The following is a 17659-nucleotide window of genomic DNA, read 5'->3' on the forward strand; positions in this document are numbered from 1 at the left end:
TACCAACAAGTAACGTTGGGCGTTACCTAATATAAGCACCGCGGAGAAGGTCCCTCCGCTCATAAAAGCGTCTACTGAACACGACGACATCGCAGGAAGTAACAAAAGCACAACGACTTGCATATGAATCACCTTCTACTCTTACACAACGCGACCACGTCGACCACGTCCCCACGGGCAGAGGCGGTTCTCGCTAACGCACACAGCTCACGGTCATAACCAACATCCACCACGGAGAACAAGCCACCATAGAGTTTTCACAAGTTAGTGAGAAACTCTACGGTAACCACACTACCTAAGCCGCCTAAAAAAATTTCCAGCCGAGCTACTTTGCCGCCACCTACTTATACGCTTCAAGCCAAGTCAAGCCAGTTTTAAGCGGCTATATGGGTGCGCCGAACGCTTTTGCCACATTTTGTCTCGTGCGCCCTGGGCGTACGAGACACTGCCTTAAAGAAAACAAAAAAAAAAAAAAAGTGGACGAGTCTACGAGAGCCTTTTGTGCTTTTGTGGTTATTTTCATTGTGCTAGCAGTTCTAGCTGCGCACACTTTCTGTCGCGCCTTTACATTTTCTGTAAATATATAATATAATGATTGGAGTTGAACCGGTTGAACTACACTGACAGCTCCCACGCTTTTGAAAAAGGTTGTGTCGTTTCAAACGTAGCAGTCATGTCTTACACGGAAGGCAAAGTGCTCAGTCTTCAGTTCAACCAGGATCATGGTAAGAAGGCTGCCTTTTGTTTACTAGTACTCTCGCTGTAACCGCATTAGTCGAAGTGTTTCATTACACTGTGAAGTAGTTTCTTGCACCAGTTTTGAGCGAAAAGCCTCAGAAGCTGAAGTACAACGCATGTTGATGTGTCCCTGTCGGACTTTAGTTGAGCGCCCACCCAAATCCTTTGGTTTGGGAGTTGGCATCGTGGGCAAGACAGCCTGCTTCTTTCGTGTGTTTTTTTAAGCTGTCACGTCATAATGTGCTTGAACAAGTTTTTAAGACTTGTCACGCTTTAACTGTTAGCCCTTGGAGCAGCTTTGCTGGGGTCGTCTTTGCTGGAGGACGCAGCACTGCACCTTAGGTCACGGGAACGTCACACTGCATCATGCTATTGTTTCTTCCTTTAGGTTGCTTCTCCTGTTGCATGGACACGGGACTGCGGATCTTTAACGTGGAACCACTGGCCGAGAAAGCGCACTTGAGTACTTGCCACTCTTTAATTCGGTCGTTTTTGTGTTGTTGTGAACCCTGTCAAATGAGTATGCTTGCATTGCTTGTTCAGACATGTCTCAGGTGGGCAGCCTTGCTACATGCGAAATGCTGCATCGTACAAACCTGTTGGCTATTGTTGGAGGTGGACCTTCAGCCAAGTTCGCCGACAACACTGGTATGTTCCTCGCTTATCTTGGCATAAAACTCTTGGCGTAGTTCACTTCTAAATGCGTGTAATGTATCGAATATGTCATTAATTTTGCAGTGCTGATTTGGGATGACTTGACGAAACGGTTCGTCATGGAGTTCACTTTCCCGACCGCTGTCCTGGCTGTGAGGCTAAGGAGGGACAGGTGTGTATACAGACACGAATTATGCGTGGTGGCATACAGTTAAAATGTCGTGCATACGAGCAGAGGCGATTTATCGGGGCGGAGGGCTCATTGTCAACCAGGGAGGAGTGGGCGGGGCAGGTAAGTATTGTCGCACGTCGTTTTAGGCCAGATGTTGGCAGCTGTCCAGTGTGTCCCTGCATACACTGTGCTGCTTGCTGGTCATGGAGCTCTTGACTTTTAGATCTGTTTATCTGTTAAAGGAGTGGTGACTAAAATTTGTGAACCTCGGTTTTCTGCTCATAATCGGTGGCTACTGACTCGTTAATAGCAGCAGCGAAACTTGCCCCAACGCGACACGAATGCTTAATTATGTGCTCGTATGTTACGACCGGAGGCAGTTTCGATTTCGAAGAGCGCTCTGGGGCCCCATGACGTACTCAACCTACTCGTGAACAAAACAATCGGGTGACCGCGAATACCAGTGACGACTTAGGCCACCTTCTGCCATGTAGTCGGCGCTGCTGTTTCGTCTGCTGTGTTAAGAGCTGCTAGTGCTTGTTTCTTCGATCGTCAAACTACGTTGCTTATCGAGTGCCGCAATTGATGATAGAGCCAGGAAGAGTGTAAAAATCGGTTAGAAAAGCTCAATTCACTTTCTTAGTCTCTCCGGTGGCTGCTATTTTGTTCTTGTCACTGTCGTCAAACTGAGGTGAGGGTTTCTGTGAGCCTTGGAGCAGCCATAGTATTAAGCGTGCTGAAACATTTTCACTCCAATCATTTGTAAAGTAGCATGTTGAGAAGTGACGAAGGAAGCAGTGAAATCGCAACATTGGAGCTCAGGAACGATCTGTATGTGTAACATGTAAGTGGCGTGATATATGCTTTACTGACTTGTATGTGGGTCTGGCAACGCTGCATTCTAAAGGCATACCAATCCTAGGTACTTGTGTCAGAGGGACGAAGCAGTTATCTGTCCACTACGCAGTGTGATCCTGGCAGTAGAGAGCTTTAGTTTGCCTGTAGACTTCCTAACATTTGTGGATACCCGGTCACCGGAGCCATTGATGGCAACAGCAGCAGCAGCAAAGCCAGTAGCGGGACCTTGTGCAGTTTTGTGCAACTACAATATAATTTTCGTTTTTCTCAGTCACGTCACTCTTTTGTTGAAAAAAAAATGATAGAGTACTGTGAGTTCATAATTATCACATTGCCAATGCTTTACACACAGTCAGTAAGTGGATAGGTCGCTGCAATGTTATGTTCGTGTGTCTTGGGTTAGGTTCTGCATCATCAGGTGTCACTACCAGAGTTATCCATCTTGTACATGTCTCCAGTAACCTGGCCAGGCCAGAACTCGTGACGTATGTTTTTTACAAGAGTTTCCCGCTCGATGACCTTATCGCTTTCTGCTTCAATTTCCGATTTGGCGCTTTCATGAACTTCGTAATAATGATAGCTGGGGTTTAATCACTGATCTCCACTAGGAGCAGCTGGATGGCGCGTCGAGCACGCGGGCGTGAAGCCGCCATTTTTGTCCCGGAAGAGAGCTTTTCTCTTTAAAAAAAAAATGCCTGCTTGTAGCGCAGTAAACTGTATGAATCGACCGGAAAAGTCGTCAGGTAAGACATTTCACGCGTAAGTACCTCAAAGTTTCATTACTTTTTACGCATTTTGTACGTTGCAGCACTCCGCCGTATTCGGACGGCGTCGGCACGGCGTCTGTCTTCTTTCGTGTAGCGCTCGTTGGCGTCTAAAGTGAGGCGTAATTGGAGAGTTTGAAAAAAGAAAAAAGAAAAACGATCATAACAACAGCTGCCACCTGGGAATATTTGAATTGCGCGACTGAGACGGACAGAAGACGCCAGCTTCCGGGACAAACGGGGGACTTTCCGGTGGCTTCACAAGCGCCCGCCTCGCAGAGCGGGGATGCGCCGTCCAGCCTTTTTAATGGAGGTCAGTGGGTTTAATGTCCCAAAACTGTGATATGAATATGAGGGGCGCTGTAGTGGAGCGCTCCAGAAATTTCGACCACCTGAGGTTCTATAATGTGCACCTGAATCTAAGTACACAGGCCTCAAACATTTTCGCCTCCATTGAAAATGCCGCGGCCGGGATTTCACAAACTTCAAAACTCCATTAAAATACTTTTTAGGCTGTATTTGTGGTGGATATTGTACGGATGGCACTTCTGTGTTCCCATCAGTGCAGTGTAAGTCAAATTGTGTTCGAATTTTCATGTCGCTATAGTTTAAGTGTGCTTGATCACTTTTGCGGAGCAATATGTTTTCCCTAGATTCATGTTCGGAGCTGACTATAATTTTTTTCCACGTCAGCTGCTGGTAATACACTTTCCATGCAAAGACTACTGTAAAATTCCGAGCAAGCCCCCCACCCCCCTGAGGGGGTGATATTGGCCACTGTGAAGGGGAGGGGGCGCTTGCTCGGAAGTGTTGCACAATTCAAGATGGCGGCCGGTCGTTTTTTTTTTCTCAAAAATGATAAAGGCTTCTCACAGCGATGTACAGAGTGCACAAAAGCTTTATTGGGAAATTTTCAATGATTGCTTTATTCACTCTCAAATCCATCAAAGGACCCGTCGGAGTCTGTGTCAAACAACAGGCTGTACCATTCAGCCTGCAGTTCCTCGGGATGTTCTGGACGAATGTCGCCGACGTCAGACAACTGGCCATGTAAAAGGCCGTCCTCCGATCCGTCCAGCACGTTCGATATTCCGCAGCCCTTGAATCTCTGAATAGTGGTCTCCTCTGGTACAGCGTCCCATGCTGCGGCCACAAAATTCAGTACGTCCTGGCGCGACGGTTTCCACAGATTTCCTTTTGGAGTTCTTTCTGCTATGCGCATGAATTCCTCCCAGCTCTTGCGAAGGCTGGCTTTGAAAGGCCGGTTCCAGTACACGTCGGCGGGCTGCAATAGACTTGTGCAGCCAGCCGGCACTTATGCAATGTCTGTATCTCGCTCCTCCACGGCACTCTTTGCTGGCAGCGTTTTGTGAATAGGAGCTTGGTCTAATACCAACCACCGCCTAACATCGTCGGTGTTTGGACCCCACACCCGTGACAGCCACTCTTGGAATTTTTCAGATGTCATCCACCCGTTCTTCGATGCTGTCACATGGACGTTCACTATAAGAAAAAAAAAATATAGCTTCATCTCGCTACCCCGCACCAGCAAGGAAAAAAAAAATAGAAACCCACCTGGTACACGGATTTTTGTGAAAGCCTTCGTTGGAATCCTGCCGCTCAGCTCCTTCAAAATAACGAAGGCCGGAAGTTTGTGACCCGAGGCGCAGGCAGCGAGTGCGACTGAATCCTCGCCTTGCACATCCAGTATTGGAGATTTGGACAGAACTTTCCCCGATGATGTTGTTTGTTCGGGATGCCGGGCAGTCCATGCGGACCATTGTCTGGTCCATTTTGGCCATATTGAAAGGCGTTTAGTCATGCATCAATCGCAGCTCGTTCACGGACAACCGAAAGGCACGCGCTGCTTCTGCGTAGTCATCCGGCGTCTTTTGGCTTTCATTCGTTGCCTGTCGCATGGAGATGCCGAAACACTTCTTCCACCTGGCAATATAATGGTCTGACGCTACGAAGTTTCTGAGCTGTAGGCTCCTGGCTATGCGCACAGCCTCTTCTGCAAGCAACCTGTTGCTAACAGCGCGCCCGGCACTGCGCTCACTTTGAAAAAACTCGAAGAGGGCATCGTCCACTTCTTCGCTTAATACGGTAGCACCGTTGCTCAGCTTGCGTCGTGACTTCGACTTGCCGAAGTTTTGTTGCAGCAAGGCTACATATTTGTTGTCCCACTCGCGAATCCTCCTGCGATCGATGTTGAAGTGCCGCGAGGTCGTGTGCGCATTTCTTCCAGCTTGGCGATGCCACTGAACCACCTCAATTTTCTTGGCAACAGTGTAAGAATGCATCGACGGCATCGTGCAGCAAAGTCGACCATGAGGAACAACGAACAAATACTGACTGGCTACGTTAACACACGCCAACATGACGCTAAGCCTAACGGCTATGGCTAGATCCAGCAATGGCTAGAGACTGAAAAAGGGCGCCAGTTTTGATAGGGGGCGCTTGCTCGGAAGTGGGCGGCAAATTCAAATTCCCAAAACTAGGAGGGGGGACGCTTGTTGGGTGGGGGCGCTTGCTCGGAATTTTACGGTACATTCATGAAATGCGGTAGATACAATTCAATTATTACTGATCCTCTATAGTTCCAAGAACTGAAAATTCTTTGCTTTCTGTTGGGAAACATGCTGACTTGTCAGGACTTCATTTCAGAGTTGTGATTGCAAGATTTGTTGTTGCAGCTGTAGTAATTTATTTGTTTTTCCTCTTCTGCGCAGGGTTTTCGTGGTGACTAGGCGTCAGATCCACGTGATGTCCTTTCTTAATAACCCAGCCAAGCTCTTCACATGTGACACGTGGGACAATCCAAGAGGTAATGGCGTTTTTCATTTGCACTTATTTCTTTTTAAGGTTGCCTAGCATCAGAATTATTGAATTCATCAGGAAAATCAGCTGCTGGAAGACTTGCAGAAGTCAATCCTTCTGCACATCTGCTTCATTTTAGCTGTACTTTTTGTTCCATCTCGCAACGGGCTTTTAAGAAAAACAATTTAAATAGGACAGGTCTGGTTGCTCTTCATTCAACTGCCTTGTGGGCTGAGGCATAAAGCAGTGACATCTTTTAATAACAGCAGTCAGCATTGATATTTTACTATGTTGTGTTGACTTTGCTGCATCTAGGCTATTATTTATGCAATTTTGGTACCATGTGAATGTCTATTTGGGATTACTTCGTTTGCAATTGCAAGCACAAAAACGTGAAGCTTCGGTGTTCCGTGGTAGTCGAATCACATTTCCCACTAGCTGCGTTTCTCCATACAATTTTCTCAAGGCAGTTTTCAAAGCGGTACTCACGGGCCCTATTAACTGCACATATTTCTTGATGGGGTGTATTAAGTTAAATGCTCGTGAAAAGTGACATAATTTTCTCGTTATGACTGGGTTGTATTCGCAGATTTGTTTTATCTCAATACTTCGTGCACTGGAAAATGTGTCGTAATGGTAATTGTAAGCAGACTGCATGGTATCAGCGTTTCAATTCAACAGACTGTGCCACTTTTATTGCACCTGTGAGCTCAGTTGCAATTTTGCACTCTGTTTGCAAACTAGTACTTGCCTACTCAGTGGCTGCAGTGTTGTGCTGTAGAGAACAAAGTTGGCATTTTGATTCCCAGCCATCGCAGCTGCTTTACGACAGGTGTGAAAAGCTAAAACACCTGTTAACTTGGTAATAGGTGCATGTTAAAGAACCCCAGGGCTTCCTTATTAATCTGCAGTCCCCCACTATATCATGCCTCGTAATCGTAGCTTAGGTTTGCCAAGTAAAGCCCCGGAGTTCAATTCAAGTGAGTGAACAAGCAAATTTCCTTTCTTTCTCTTGAGGTCTCTGCCAAGTGACGCCCTCTGCTGCTGCCGAGAGGCACCTGCTAGTCTTTCCAGGTCAAAGGTGTGGCGGTGTCCAGCTTGTGGTGAGTAGTTGTGGAAAATTTTGTGAAATTGTGCTTCATCACTCGCTGTCTTGAGATTACTCAGGTACCATACAAAGCTGTCGCATATTTCTTGATGTCGGAGTTGTAAGTTCAGCGCTCGGAAGCAACGCAACTAAACAACATGCACCACACAGGCACAAGCGTAGAATGGTTAATTTGTTTCTTCCACGGGTAGTTCACTTATTTCAGCCTTGTTCTTTCTTTCTTTTTTGTAATTCTGGAACATTTTTTATTCTACAGTCGATCCCGGATATATCGAACTCGGATATATCGAATTATTGGCTATATCAAACAGTTGAGAAATCCCCTTGAATTTCCCATGCAAAAGTATGGGGCTGGTGCGCATGTATATCGAACGCTGCGCCGTGCCGAAGCCCATAAAGTGCATTTTTCCTAACAAATATTGATCATTTTTCGGCTGCGTTCTAACAAGTTCCGACCTCGTCTCGCGCGCAGGGGATGGAAAGGCAGTATTATTCCATTGCGTTGACCTAGTTCGTTGCGCAGCGCTTGACAGTGCACCGGTATATTTGATGTGCAATCCGCAGGTTTTAACGCGCGGGCACGGTGTTTTTCAAAATGACAATGCGAAGTGACTCGGCAGCCTCGTAGTAATATTTGCATTCCCTTCCTTGTTTGTTCGCGCACGATGGCATGCTTGCCCGAAAAGCATGGCCTTTGAGATGTGCAATCTCGTGACGTATTTTTGGTGTTTTCTGTTTCAAAACGCAGATCTCAGAGGCTATGCTTTTTTTTTGCATTTCTCGCCAAAGCAGCGGCTGCCTTTTACAAAGCCACAAGTGCCATCGCTATTGCCAAGATGACGACGGTGGTGGGGACTTTTCCTTCGTTGTTTGTGGGCAGCGTTGTCTCTTGCAGCTTGAGGACTCGTGTACTTCTCGCTTCGTTCTTGATAAATCGTCATTCGGGAGTCGAACTACACATTGTCACGTTAGTAGAGATAAAAATAATGACCGGTGCTTGGAGCAACATCAAGTAAAGCACAGTCGTGCACCGTTTGCTTGCGGGCCTTGGTGCCAGGCGACGACTTTGGGTGCATCATGATCGCTGACTATGTCGTACAGTGCGTCAGTGAATTTTGTGACACATCGGGCGGGAGCACAGCAAGCGACTTCATCGGTGCAGATAATGACGTAGTTGTTTCTGACTGTATCGATGCCGAGATCATAGCCGACGTTGCCGGAGCTGCGAAAATCGTCCCGTGTGGTTCGAAGATGCATTGCTGCCGCTGCCATCGCTAAACCCTCTACCGTGCTAGCGAGCTTGCATCGGCGTTCAGCGTTGATCACCGCTGTTGTGGCCGAAGGTGCTGAATTTGCTTATTTCCAAAGCTTCGATGATATTGACGATCACTTGGTGAATTCACGGCGCGCGAGAAGCAAGACAAGTTTGCGGACTATTTTCATGCGAAATAAAGTGCGGTACAGTCAAACCTCGTTAATACGTACCCGCTTTAAGCGTACTAACGGTTAAAACGTAGTTGCGACGAATCCCCGACCGAGTCTCGTAGAGCCCAATGCATTCGCTGACCGCTTAAGCCGTAGTACTTCGCCCTACGCCTACCGGTTAGTGCGTACCCTGCGTACCGCGATAACGTTTTGTGCCATAAAATTTTACTGTGCCGCTGAACTTCCCGACGCCACAATGTGCCGCCAAAGGTTTTCAGTCTTTTCGAGAAGTGCGTAGATCGGTCGATCACTGATTCCGACTTCCGCGCGATTGCGGCGATGCCTTTGCGGGCAAGCGGGAAAGAACGAAGGTGAGGCGGCGGCCACCGACGAACGCTCCAGCATGACTTATCGCCGACAACCTTATCACAATAAGTATCTTCAGGTATCTGCTCGGGCACGCGTGCGGCGCAGCACCACTTTAAGCCTACTGCACGCTTTTAATAGGCGACAACTTGAACGCGCTGGGCCGCCGATCGCTGCCGCCTCGTTGCGCGGGGCCGTGTTCAAGCGCGCGCCGCTTTGTAGAAAAGAAAGCAGCTCGCTGTTGCGGAGTTGAGCGTTGCTGGTCGCGGGCGACGAGAAACCTCTTTGCATTCACGCTATCACGTTAAACGCACACGTACGGTACAGCAAGCGTAGCGCTGTTGTAACCATACTGCACGCTTTTATTGGGCGACCACCCAAACGCGCTGCCGTCCGCTGCCAGGACCGCTACAGCGTCGCGGAGTGCGCATCGCTTGCAGGAAGTTCGTCATCGCCGCGAACCGAACAAGCTACTCGCCGCATCTGTGCACGGTCTGGAGCGAAGTGGGTACGAAGAACACTCCCACGACAAATGCGCGCGTGCGGTACAGCAAGCGGCCCGGCAGTGACGGCGTGAGCCGAGAAGGCGACGCGCTGCACGCAACTAGCCAGGAGACGATCGGCTCCACGCAGCCGTACCGCGTTTCACTGGAACTGCGTCAGTTTTCGTTTATGAGCAGATCGCGGTACAGACGCATGCACATATATCGCGGAAAGCTGACACTGTCCGTTCTGCCGTTTGTTGGTCACTGCGTATACCGGACCCTGTAATAGTTCCGAAATGCTAGTTGGCGTCGCCACCGCGCGCTATCGGCACTATCGGACGGTCGTGCGAGAGTACCAGAATCTTTTCTCCACTTTGGCAAAAAGAAAGAAAAGGCTTTGCAATGGGTACTTTAGGCAATATTTGCTGTGGCACTGTATTTATTTCTTTGTTGGCGGCGATGGCGTACGCGAGGAGATGCAAATCTTTACTTGGTGGTTAATGCGTACTACCGTTTAGTGCGTAGTTACGCGGCGTTCCCGGCAGGTACGCATTAACGAGGTTCCACTGTAGCTTGCAAAAGAAGTTGTCACCTTGTTCTTTAGCATATGTGAGTGAATCATCATGTTCACGCTTTTTGCGACTTCCGAAATCTGTGTTGAGCCCTGCAGTGCTTTAATTTAATCCTTAAATACGCATATTTTGTATTTCGAATTCTCGATATATCGAACATAGAATGAGCTGAGCTGGTTGGTAAGTATACATTCTAAAAAGATGGGGCGTCCGTGTTTGCGTACCCTATCTTTTTAGAACGATATATCGAATTATTTCGCAGTGCCCTTCAAGTTCGATATATCTGGGATCTAAATAGCCGCTGTAAAGTCATGCTTGCCTGGTACAGTCCCTCTGGTACATTCATGTCCTTAAACTTTTCGTAGTGCTTCGTTGGTTTAGTGCAGTACAGCTTACCACCAACTACATCTACACAGTCGGCATGCATGTTTTTTTTTTTTTTTTCACTGTTGCAAGTGTTTTGACTCTTACCCTGTTTTGTACTTTCAGGACCTCTCCGCGACAGTGCCTAGCATGTCCATGTCTCCAGTGACCATTGCTGCTCATCAAAACGACATTGCGTGCATAGCACTGAACCAGGAAGGCACCATGCTTGCCACTGCGTCACAGAAGGTTCTCATTTGATTACTTGTGCATTCAGTGCAGTTTTCCCTAAATGAATGACAGAGGCAAACGTGGAGTTGCGCTTAGTGCTTTGAAATGTACAGAGTGTTATTTTTATTGAGCGTGGAACTTCACTAAGTGGACAGCATGGGTGCAGAATGAAAATGTCACCTGTTCTTGTCTTCTTCATTGTACAGTAATACCTCGTTAACTCGAACTCGCATATCTCGAAAAATCGGCTAAGTCGAAGTTTTCCGCGGTACCGAACAATTTCCCATAGGTGCAATGTATTTATTGCCCTTTATCTCGAAGTATTTCCGTGCCCACTTTCGGTTATCTCGAAATCTCTACTGATAATGGAACCGAAACTTCGCCGCCGAACCGTTTCACAAAATACTAGCGGCAAAATGTCATACGTTTCACAAGGTTCGCGCGAGGCTGCCGCGTTTACGACGAAGTGGACACTGTTCCCGAAAGTAAAGTCTGAACCTAGCGGCATACCAACTTTGTCGAGCAACCCTGTGTCTTGTCATGTGACGCTATAGACGTGCACATAAGCAGGCCCTGCAAAATAGCTCGGGTCGTACACGTTTTGTTTACCGTCAGAGATGCGATTTCAGCATTTTATTTACGCAAGGCACGTCGCGCGGATATTTTCGTCGGCCGTGCGATGTGGTGAGGATAACGCCATTAAAGCAAAGCAAGTCACTGATGCTGCAAAGAAAGGTAGCCCTAATCAAAGAAACGGATTCGAGGCTCGAAGTTTCCGGACGTCAAAACGGTGCTGAATGTGTGGCATCGTGCGAGAGGAGCCCCTTCCAGTCACATCGACAGATAAGGCCGATTCTCTGGACTTAGCGGTGGGCTAAACTGACCTAGCCTGCAACATCGGCTGGTTTGACCATTTTCTTAAGCCAAACAACGTGGCGTCACGCACAGTGATCGCGGCAGCGTCGACGCAGCTACTCGAGGTGTGACGACATCCGCCGAAACAAGAAACATGCTTCGCTTGATGTGAAATAAATTTGAGTGCAGCGGCGCGGATGATCGGCACATGCGATGTGTTAAGCAACTCGAGAAAGCTTTGCTAGGTGCAAGTGTTACTGAGAGGCAGACCAGCTTTAGTCGGTCTCTCTGCACTAAATAAAAAGGCAGTGCCGAAAAACACAGCTGGTTAATAGCGCTGGTATGTCATTATTTTTCTTCAAAACCTTTACAAAGAGCCAGTTTGGCGCTCCTGTTAAGAAACTGGTCAGTAGGGATAACGTTTCTAGATAGAACTGAACTTCTCAATGGAATTTGCCCAACTTTGCTTATCTCGAAAATCTGCTTATCTCGAAATTTTTTCTGGTTTTTACTACTTCGAGTTAACGAGGTATTACTGTACATAAATAGTGTTCAAGTACCGATACCAAAATAATAATCGTTGTTTCTTAAAGGGGTCATGAAGCACCCCTTGGGCTGATTGAAAAAACACATCCTGCGGAAAGCTGACACGGCTATGAACTGCTCTGCCAAATATTACAGTCGTGCGCGCCGCGTAATGGCCACAAGCGGAGCGCGAAGTTGCCGTTTCCCCAGGCACCCTCTTTTCAAACAGAGGCCGGTTCTCACTCTCGTCGGTGGGCGGGGCGTCTGTCCGCTGTACGTCGCAAAGACATAGCACGCTTATTGGCCGATAGCCGACGTAAATCGAGAGCGGCGTTCGGATCAGATGCGCTTCTTGCCGCGGAATGCCGCCACTTGCCGGCGCCGCACTCGCGCAAGCGAATCACAGCGGGAGAGCGATCGCGTTTCATGACGCGCGCTGGCGTAACTTCTTTCCCCCATGCCATCCCTCCCTGTCTAGCTTCCAGTGCGCTCGTCGGCACGAGAAAAGAGAGAAAGCGCTGGAAGCGTGCGCCAAACCCCCGTAACTCCGCTGATTCTTGACGGATTCGAGAAATTTTTGCGGCAATCGATTCGGGAGGCAGTACACTCCGATACTGAGGCCATTAGATCATTACTTGGAAAAGTGGTTCATGACCCCTTTAAAGAGATGACGGTTCGGCCAGCTAGCCGAGCTTGCATTCTCTCCTGGTTTGTATTTCAGAATACATTTCAAAAGCGCAGCTGTTGCTGTTTTAGGCACGCAAAATGAACTAAGTGAAAGCATAGCTCTGTGACATTATTATTTGATATGTAAACATGCTCTAATATACAAAGGATAAAGAGGAAATATGTATGGAGCAAGCTGACAGCAGCCACCCAGAAGGGCACCAAACCTAATTCTGAATATTGTTGTACAAGATTTGGGAAGCGGTGCGAAGACTTATTGTGTTCCAAATTTCCATTTGCGAGTCTCATGACGGCAGAAGAGGCAATGTAGCCCTTGCAAACTGCATTGCACTTTCCACCATTGTGGGGAAATCGTCTTCCCAGTGAAAATGTGGGATTGCGTTTTATACAGACTATTTTACAAGTGGCTTGCCCATGTAGATGGTGTAGTACCATGTGAGAGCTGCAATTTTCTGCAGCATACGACTCCATCGGGTGGCTCACCAATGCACTTTAAATTCATTTTCTTGCCAAGATTTTTGCATAAACATTTCTAAATCCCGCTCGACAGGGCACCTTGATTCGAGTCTTTGATACGCTGAAACGCAACCTGGTTGTGGAGCTGCGGAGAGGAGCCGACCCGGCAACACTTTACTGGTACGCACTGTTGCATATCGGCCTTCATGCCTGGCAACATTTTTCGAGACGATAATACGTTTTTGCATCTAATACGTTTTCTTTCAGCATAAACTTTAGCCAGGACTCGGAGTACATCTGTGCTTCAAGTGACAAAGGGACAATCCACATCTTCGCCTTGAAGAACACCAAGCTGAACAGGCGATCAACGTGAGTTGGTGCTTGAGGCACGACACCTGTTTCTTATTCTTTACTGGTGCAAATATGTCAGCAATGATGGGATGTCACATTGCATATTGAAGCAAGGATGACTCTCGTAGAAGTGGCACAAGCAAGTGCTATGGTTACCTCTTCTGTAAGTGTGGTCCTTCTTTCAATGTGCGATTCCATGTCTAATACTGACCAGCCTACCACCAAGTCTTAAGCAAATACCTGCAATGTTTGTTTTCTTGGTTTGTGTGCAGCTTTCAGAAGATGGGATTCCTGGGTCCTTACATGGAATCTCAATGGGCTCTGGCAAACTTCACAGTACAAGCAGAGTGTGCCTGCATTTGTGCTTTTGGCACTGGGTCATCGGTGTACGGTAAGTGATTGCACCCTCAACAGGTGGTGCTATGCAGGGTGCATGTACGGAATAAAGAACGGACAGCACATTTTGCGCCGGAGCTGAACCTATGGACTTAGCATGATCTATTCTGTGCTGTACAGATTTTGTTGCGTGTAGGGGCTGTCCTCACCTCCGCTTTTTTTTGGAGGCGTTTCTGTACATGCACATGTGCCGCCTAGCTTTGACACCTTTAGCTGCCACCACATGCATCCAATTAGAGGAATGTAGAACACCTTTGTGCTGCTGGTTCTGAGGACACCCACCCTTGATGTCTTTATGGTTATCCCAAACATTCAACTCGTGCATTTTCAGTCTGCCTCTATTGAAGCATGTGGAGATAGGTTTAGCACAAAGCTTACCCTACGAGGCGACCGTGAAGGGACGCGACGTTCTCCACTGCCGCAGCGAACAAGGACGCTACGGCCGGGTTCGTCGACTCCGGCACGGCGCAGAAAAGGCACTAGAAGCAGGATGTCAACAAACAACACGGGTTTATTAACCCAAGATGCAGCACAGTACGACAGTCACGGGCTTGCAGGCCGTAAAGGGAACTCCGCAAGACCGATCGAGTACGCTTGCCAGCGGCGCTACGACTACCACACAAAGGGCAGCAGTCGAGCGCACGGACGAGAATCCGCCTGCTAGAGCAGCGCGTCAACCTCCCGTGCTAGCCTGAGAGCATCTCTCGCGGGCAAGCCCGCGCCAGAGAGAAGCGAGCTCAAGGGGGAAGGGGGTTGTCACTGGCGGCCAATGAGGAACGGCTATGCGCAGTGACGTAAGCTAGCTTGGTGGCGTGAGCATGTCAAGGCATGCCCGGACGCGTGCCCGCGCGCCGGGAAGCCGACGCATGGCTCGCACCAGACAAAGAGGTCTGGCGCTGCCGCCGTGGTCGCCATACCGCCGATTAACGGCAGTCCCCGGCGCTCGAGCCGCGTGGGGCCAACACGCGCTAGCTGGGGAACGAGGCGCCAAAGGGGAGGGCGCGCTCGATTCCCACAAGCAACATGTGCAGAGAGAGAAAAAAACATTGCATACCTGGTGTGCCACATACAAAAAAATTAAAAAATAATGTTATCACATGACTTGGTATTAAGTTTCTGACAGTAATTAGAATACAGTCGCCGACCGTTTATTCGGACTCGGCGGGAACCGCTGAAAAGTCCGAATAATCGGGAGTCCGAAAAAAAGGATTCACCAGAAAAAAAGCACTTTTATTGGCCCACCGGCCGGAAAAAACTTGTTAGTGCGCGTCTGTACACATGCACGCTTACGCGCGAGCAAGTCGGCCTGTATTTCAGCCAATGTTTGGCCACCCCTGATGGTCGGCAATAGCACTGCAACGGCCTACGCTAAATCCGCATTTGATGGCTGTGGTGTGCGAGGTGCGTCGTCAGGCAGTCACTGTCCACATGCGCTGGTTCGAGTAGCTGATGATCTCATCGCCCAACTCGGTGAAAACTCCCAAGCAACTTCCACCTGGTGAATAATCGCCGCTGTTTTCGCCATCGTCAGGGCCTTGTAGTTGCCGCGTTACTTTAGTTCCGACGGCGCACATGGAACGGGCAGCGTCGGAGCAATTTCAGCAGATCAGGCCTCGCACGAGCAGGACACAAAGCTTGGGATGCAGATCAGGCCTAGCCACAGAAACATCTGAGAACGCAAACCCTCGCACGCCAAAAGGAAACAACGTTGGTCTAGTTGATGTTGCAGCGCTTCTGTAATCTGTTGTCGTACTCTCTTTATCCGAATTCGGATCCGCGTCGTACTCGTACGCGCTGTCATTCGCCTCAAACGCCGCACAGAGCCGATTCCAAGCTTGGCTTGGCTTGGCCTGCTGTGTGGCCGTGGTAGCCGTTCAATGGATACGTGACTGGCTAAAGCCAAAAGGCAACCGTTACGTGTAGCCAACAAACATAGCCTTCGAGATCGGTAACTTCTGCGTGGATTTTTGACACTGGCACGATCTCGTTATAGCCAGTGCAACATTTCAGTGCTGGCAACCTAGTAAAAATATTGTAAACCATGTTGTAAACATTGCTGACAGCTTGTTATGGCGTTCAACGTCGCACTCTATCAGCCAGCCGGAGTCCGAAAAAACGAACGGCGGGCTGTGGGGCGTCCGAATTTTCGGTCGTGAGTTTACATTACTTCAATGGGACGAGTGGCGGTGCCGCGAAGGTGTCCGAATAAACGAGCATGTCCGAATTTTCGGCGTCCGAATAAACGGTCGGCGACTGTACATGGCAAGGTTCTCTGTCGTCATGTCTATGCAGGGCAGCTGTGGCAAGCTATTGTTACAGGCCTGTATGCACTCCAATGTCGGAATTTTTGTAATCCTGATGAATCCTTACTACGTAATGGTGCTGTACATTGGCATGTACTAGGATTTATTACTTGAATGTTATTTTCCTACTAAGGGATTTTGCTGAGGAGCTCAGATTTATTTTCTCACTGGTAAAGAAAAATTGCTTGTACAGAATCTACAAATTGATGTCCTATTGTGCATGCCCTAAATTAGTTCAGTTGACCCACACAAAACTTTTCTTTGGTCATACTGAATGCACAAAGATGCCCTTTCTTTGCAGCAATCTGTGTTGATGGCTCGTTCCACAAGTACGTCTTCACCAAGGATGGCAACTGCAACAGGGAGGCGTATGACATCTTCCTGGATGCTTGTGAGGACGATGATCTGTGATAATCTGCTACTTGTAAATATGTACATATTGTTAGTCGTCAAATAAACCTCTTTTTAAACACGTTTCTTGGTGCGTTTGCTGTTCAATTACAGCATTGAGAAGCTTTAGAAACAGGAACTTGAAGATACAGTTGAACCCCTTTATATATGAGACATGCTCTGGGAAACAGTCCTTGTCTCGTTATAATAATAATTGTTGGGGTGTATCATCCCAAAACCACAATATGATTATGAGGGACGTCTTAGTGGAGGGCTTGGGAAATTTCGAACACCTGGTGTTCTTTAACGTGCACCTTAATCCAAGCACACGGGCCTTGAGCATTTTTGCTTCCATCGAAAGTGTGGCCGGCAGTCAATCCCGCTACCTGTGGGGCAGCAGTTGAGCACCATAACCACTAGACCACTGTGGCGGGTGAGGGGTCCTACCATATTCTAACAAAATGGCAAATTGGGCTAGTTGGTGCTTGTTCATTTTTGAAAAAAAAAAAAAAATTTGCACAAAAAGTGCAGACAAAAGAGAGAAAGACGCACAGCGCTGCAATAAAAAAGTGCTGTGTATTACCTTTTTTTGTCTGTTTTTGTGTACCATGTTTTTATTTTCTGATGAACCCCTATTTTGATATAGGCACACTGGTGTGTCATACCCTATTGTCTTATAATACGTGTCTCTTATAAAGGGATTCAACTGTAATCGCATTGCAAGAATGAAAGAGAAGCCATGTCTTCAGTGTTCAAGTACATTGTACTACCACAACGAAATGAAATGTGGATTGTGTAGCAGCTGTTAGTACTTGCAGTGCTGGCCAGATGTGGCCAGAACAAGCTGTTCATGTTCACTTAATCTACAGTGTTTGCATCCAACTTTAATATTTTCTCGACTTTGACTCCTTAATATTTTAATATGTTGTGCCACTGCACTGCTACAAACCTCTGCTTTCTAAAAGGTAAGGGCCTTTGTGCATGAATAAGCATTGGGGGATGGCCAATGCTTGCTGCATTTTGGTGGCTGACTGAAATACATGTTCAGGGTTCATCGCGATACAGCATGTGTGTACATAGTGTAAATGATGTGTATTTGTTAGTTTTAGCTTCTGCATCACATGCACTAAAGCAAGTTGT

General features: G+C 47.9%; 1 protein-coding gene across 1 annotated transcript; it reads left to right on the forward strand.

Moving 5' to 3' along the window:
* The first annotated feature begins 487 nt into the window (after positions 1-487).
* On the forward strand, positions 488-16577 carry LOC119382683 (WD repeat domain phosphoinositide-interacting protein 4). Its single transcript, XM_037650487.2, has 11 exons — positions 488-725; positions 1127-1201; positions 1282-1386; positions 1477-1564; positions 5919-6013; positions 7024-7109; positions 10452-10574; positions 13174-13259; positions 13347-13448; positions 13703-13821; positions 16431-16577. The coding sequence occupies exons 1-11, from the start codon at positions 674-676 to the stop codon at positions 16538-16540; spliced, it is 1041 nt and encodes a 346-aa protein (XP_037506415.1). The 5' UTR covers positions 488-673; the 3' UTR covers positions 16541-16577.
* Positions 16578-17659: the final 1082 nt, after the last annotated feature.

This window comes from Rhipicephalus sanguineus, chromosome 2 (assembly GCF_013339695.2).
Source record: "Rhipicephalus sanguineus isolate Rsan-2018 chromosome 2, BIME_Rsan_1.4, whole genome shotgun sequence".
NCBI lineage: Eukaryota > Metazoa > Arthropoda > Arachnida > Ixodida > Ixodidae > Rhipicephalus > Rhipicephalus sanguineus.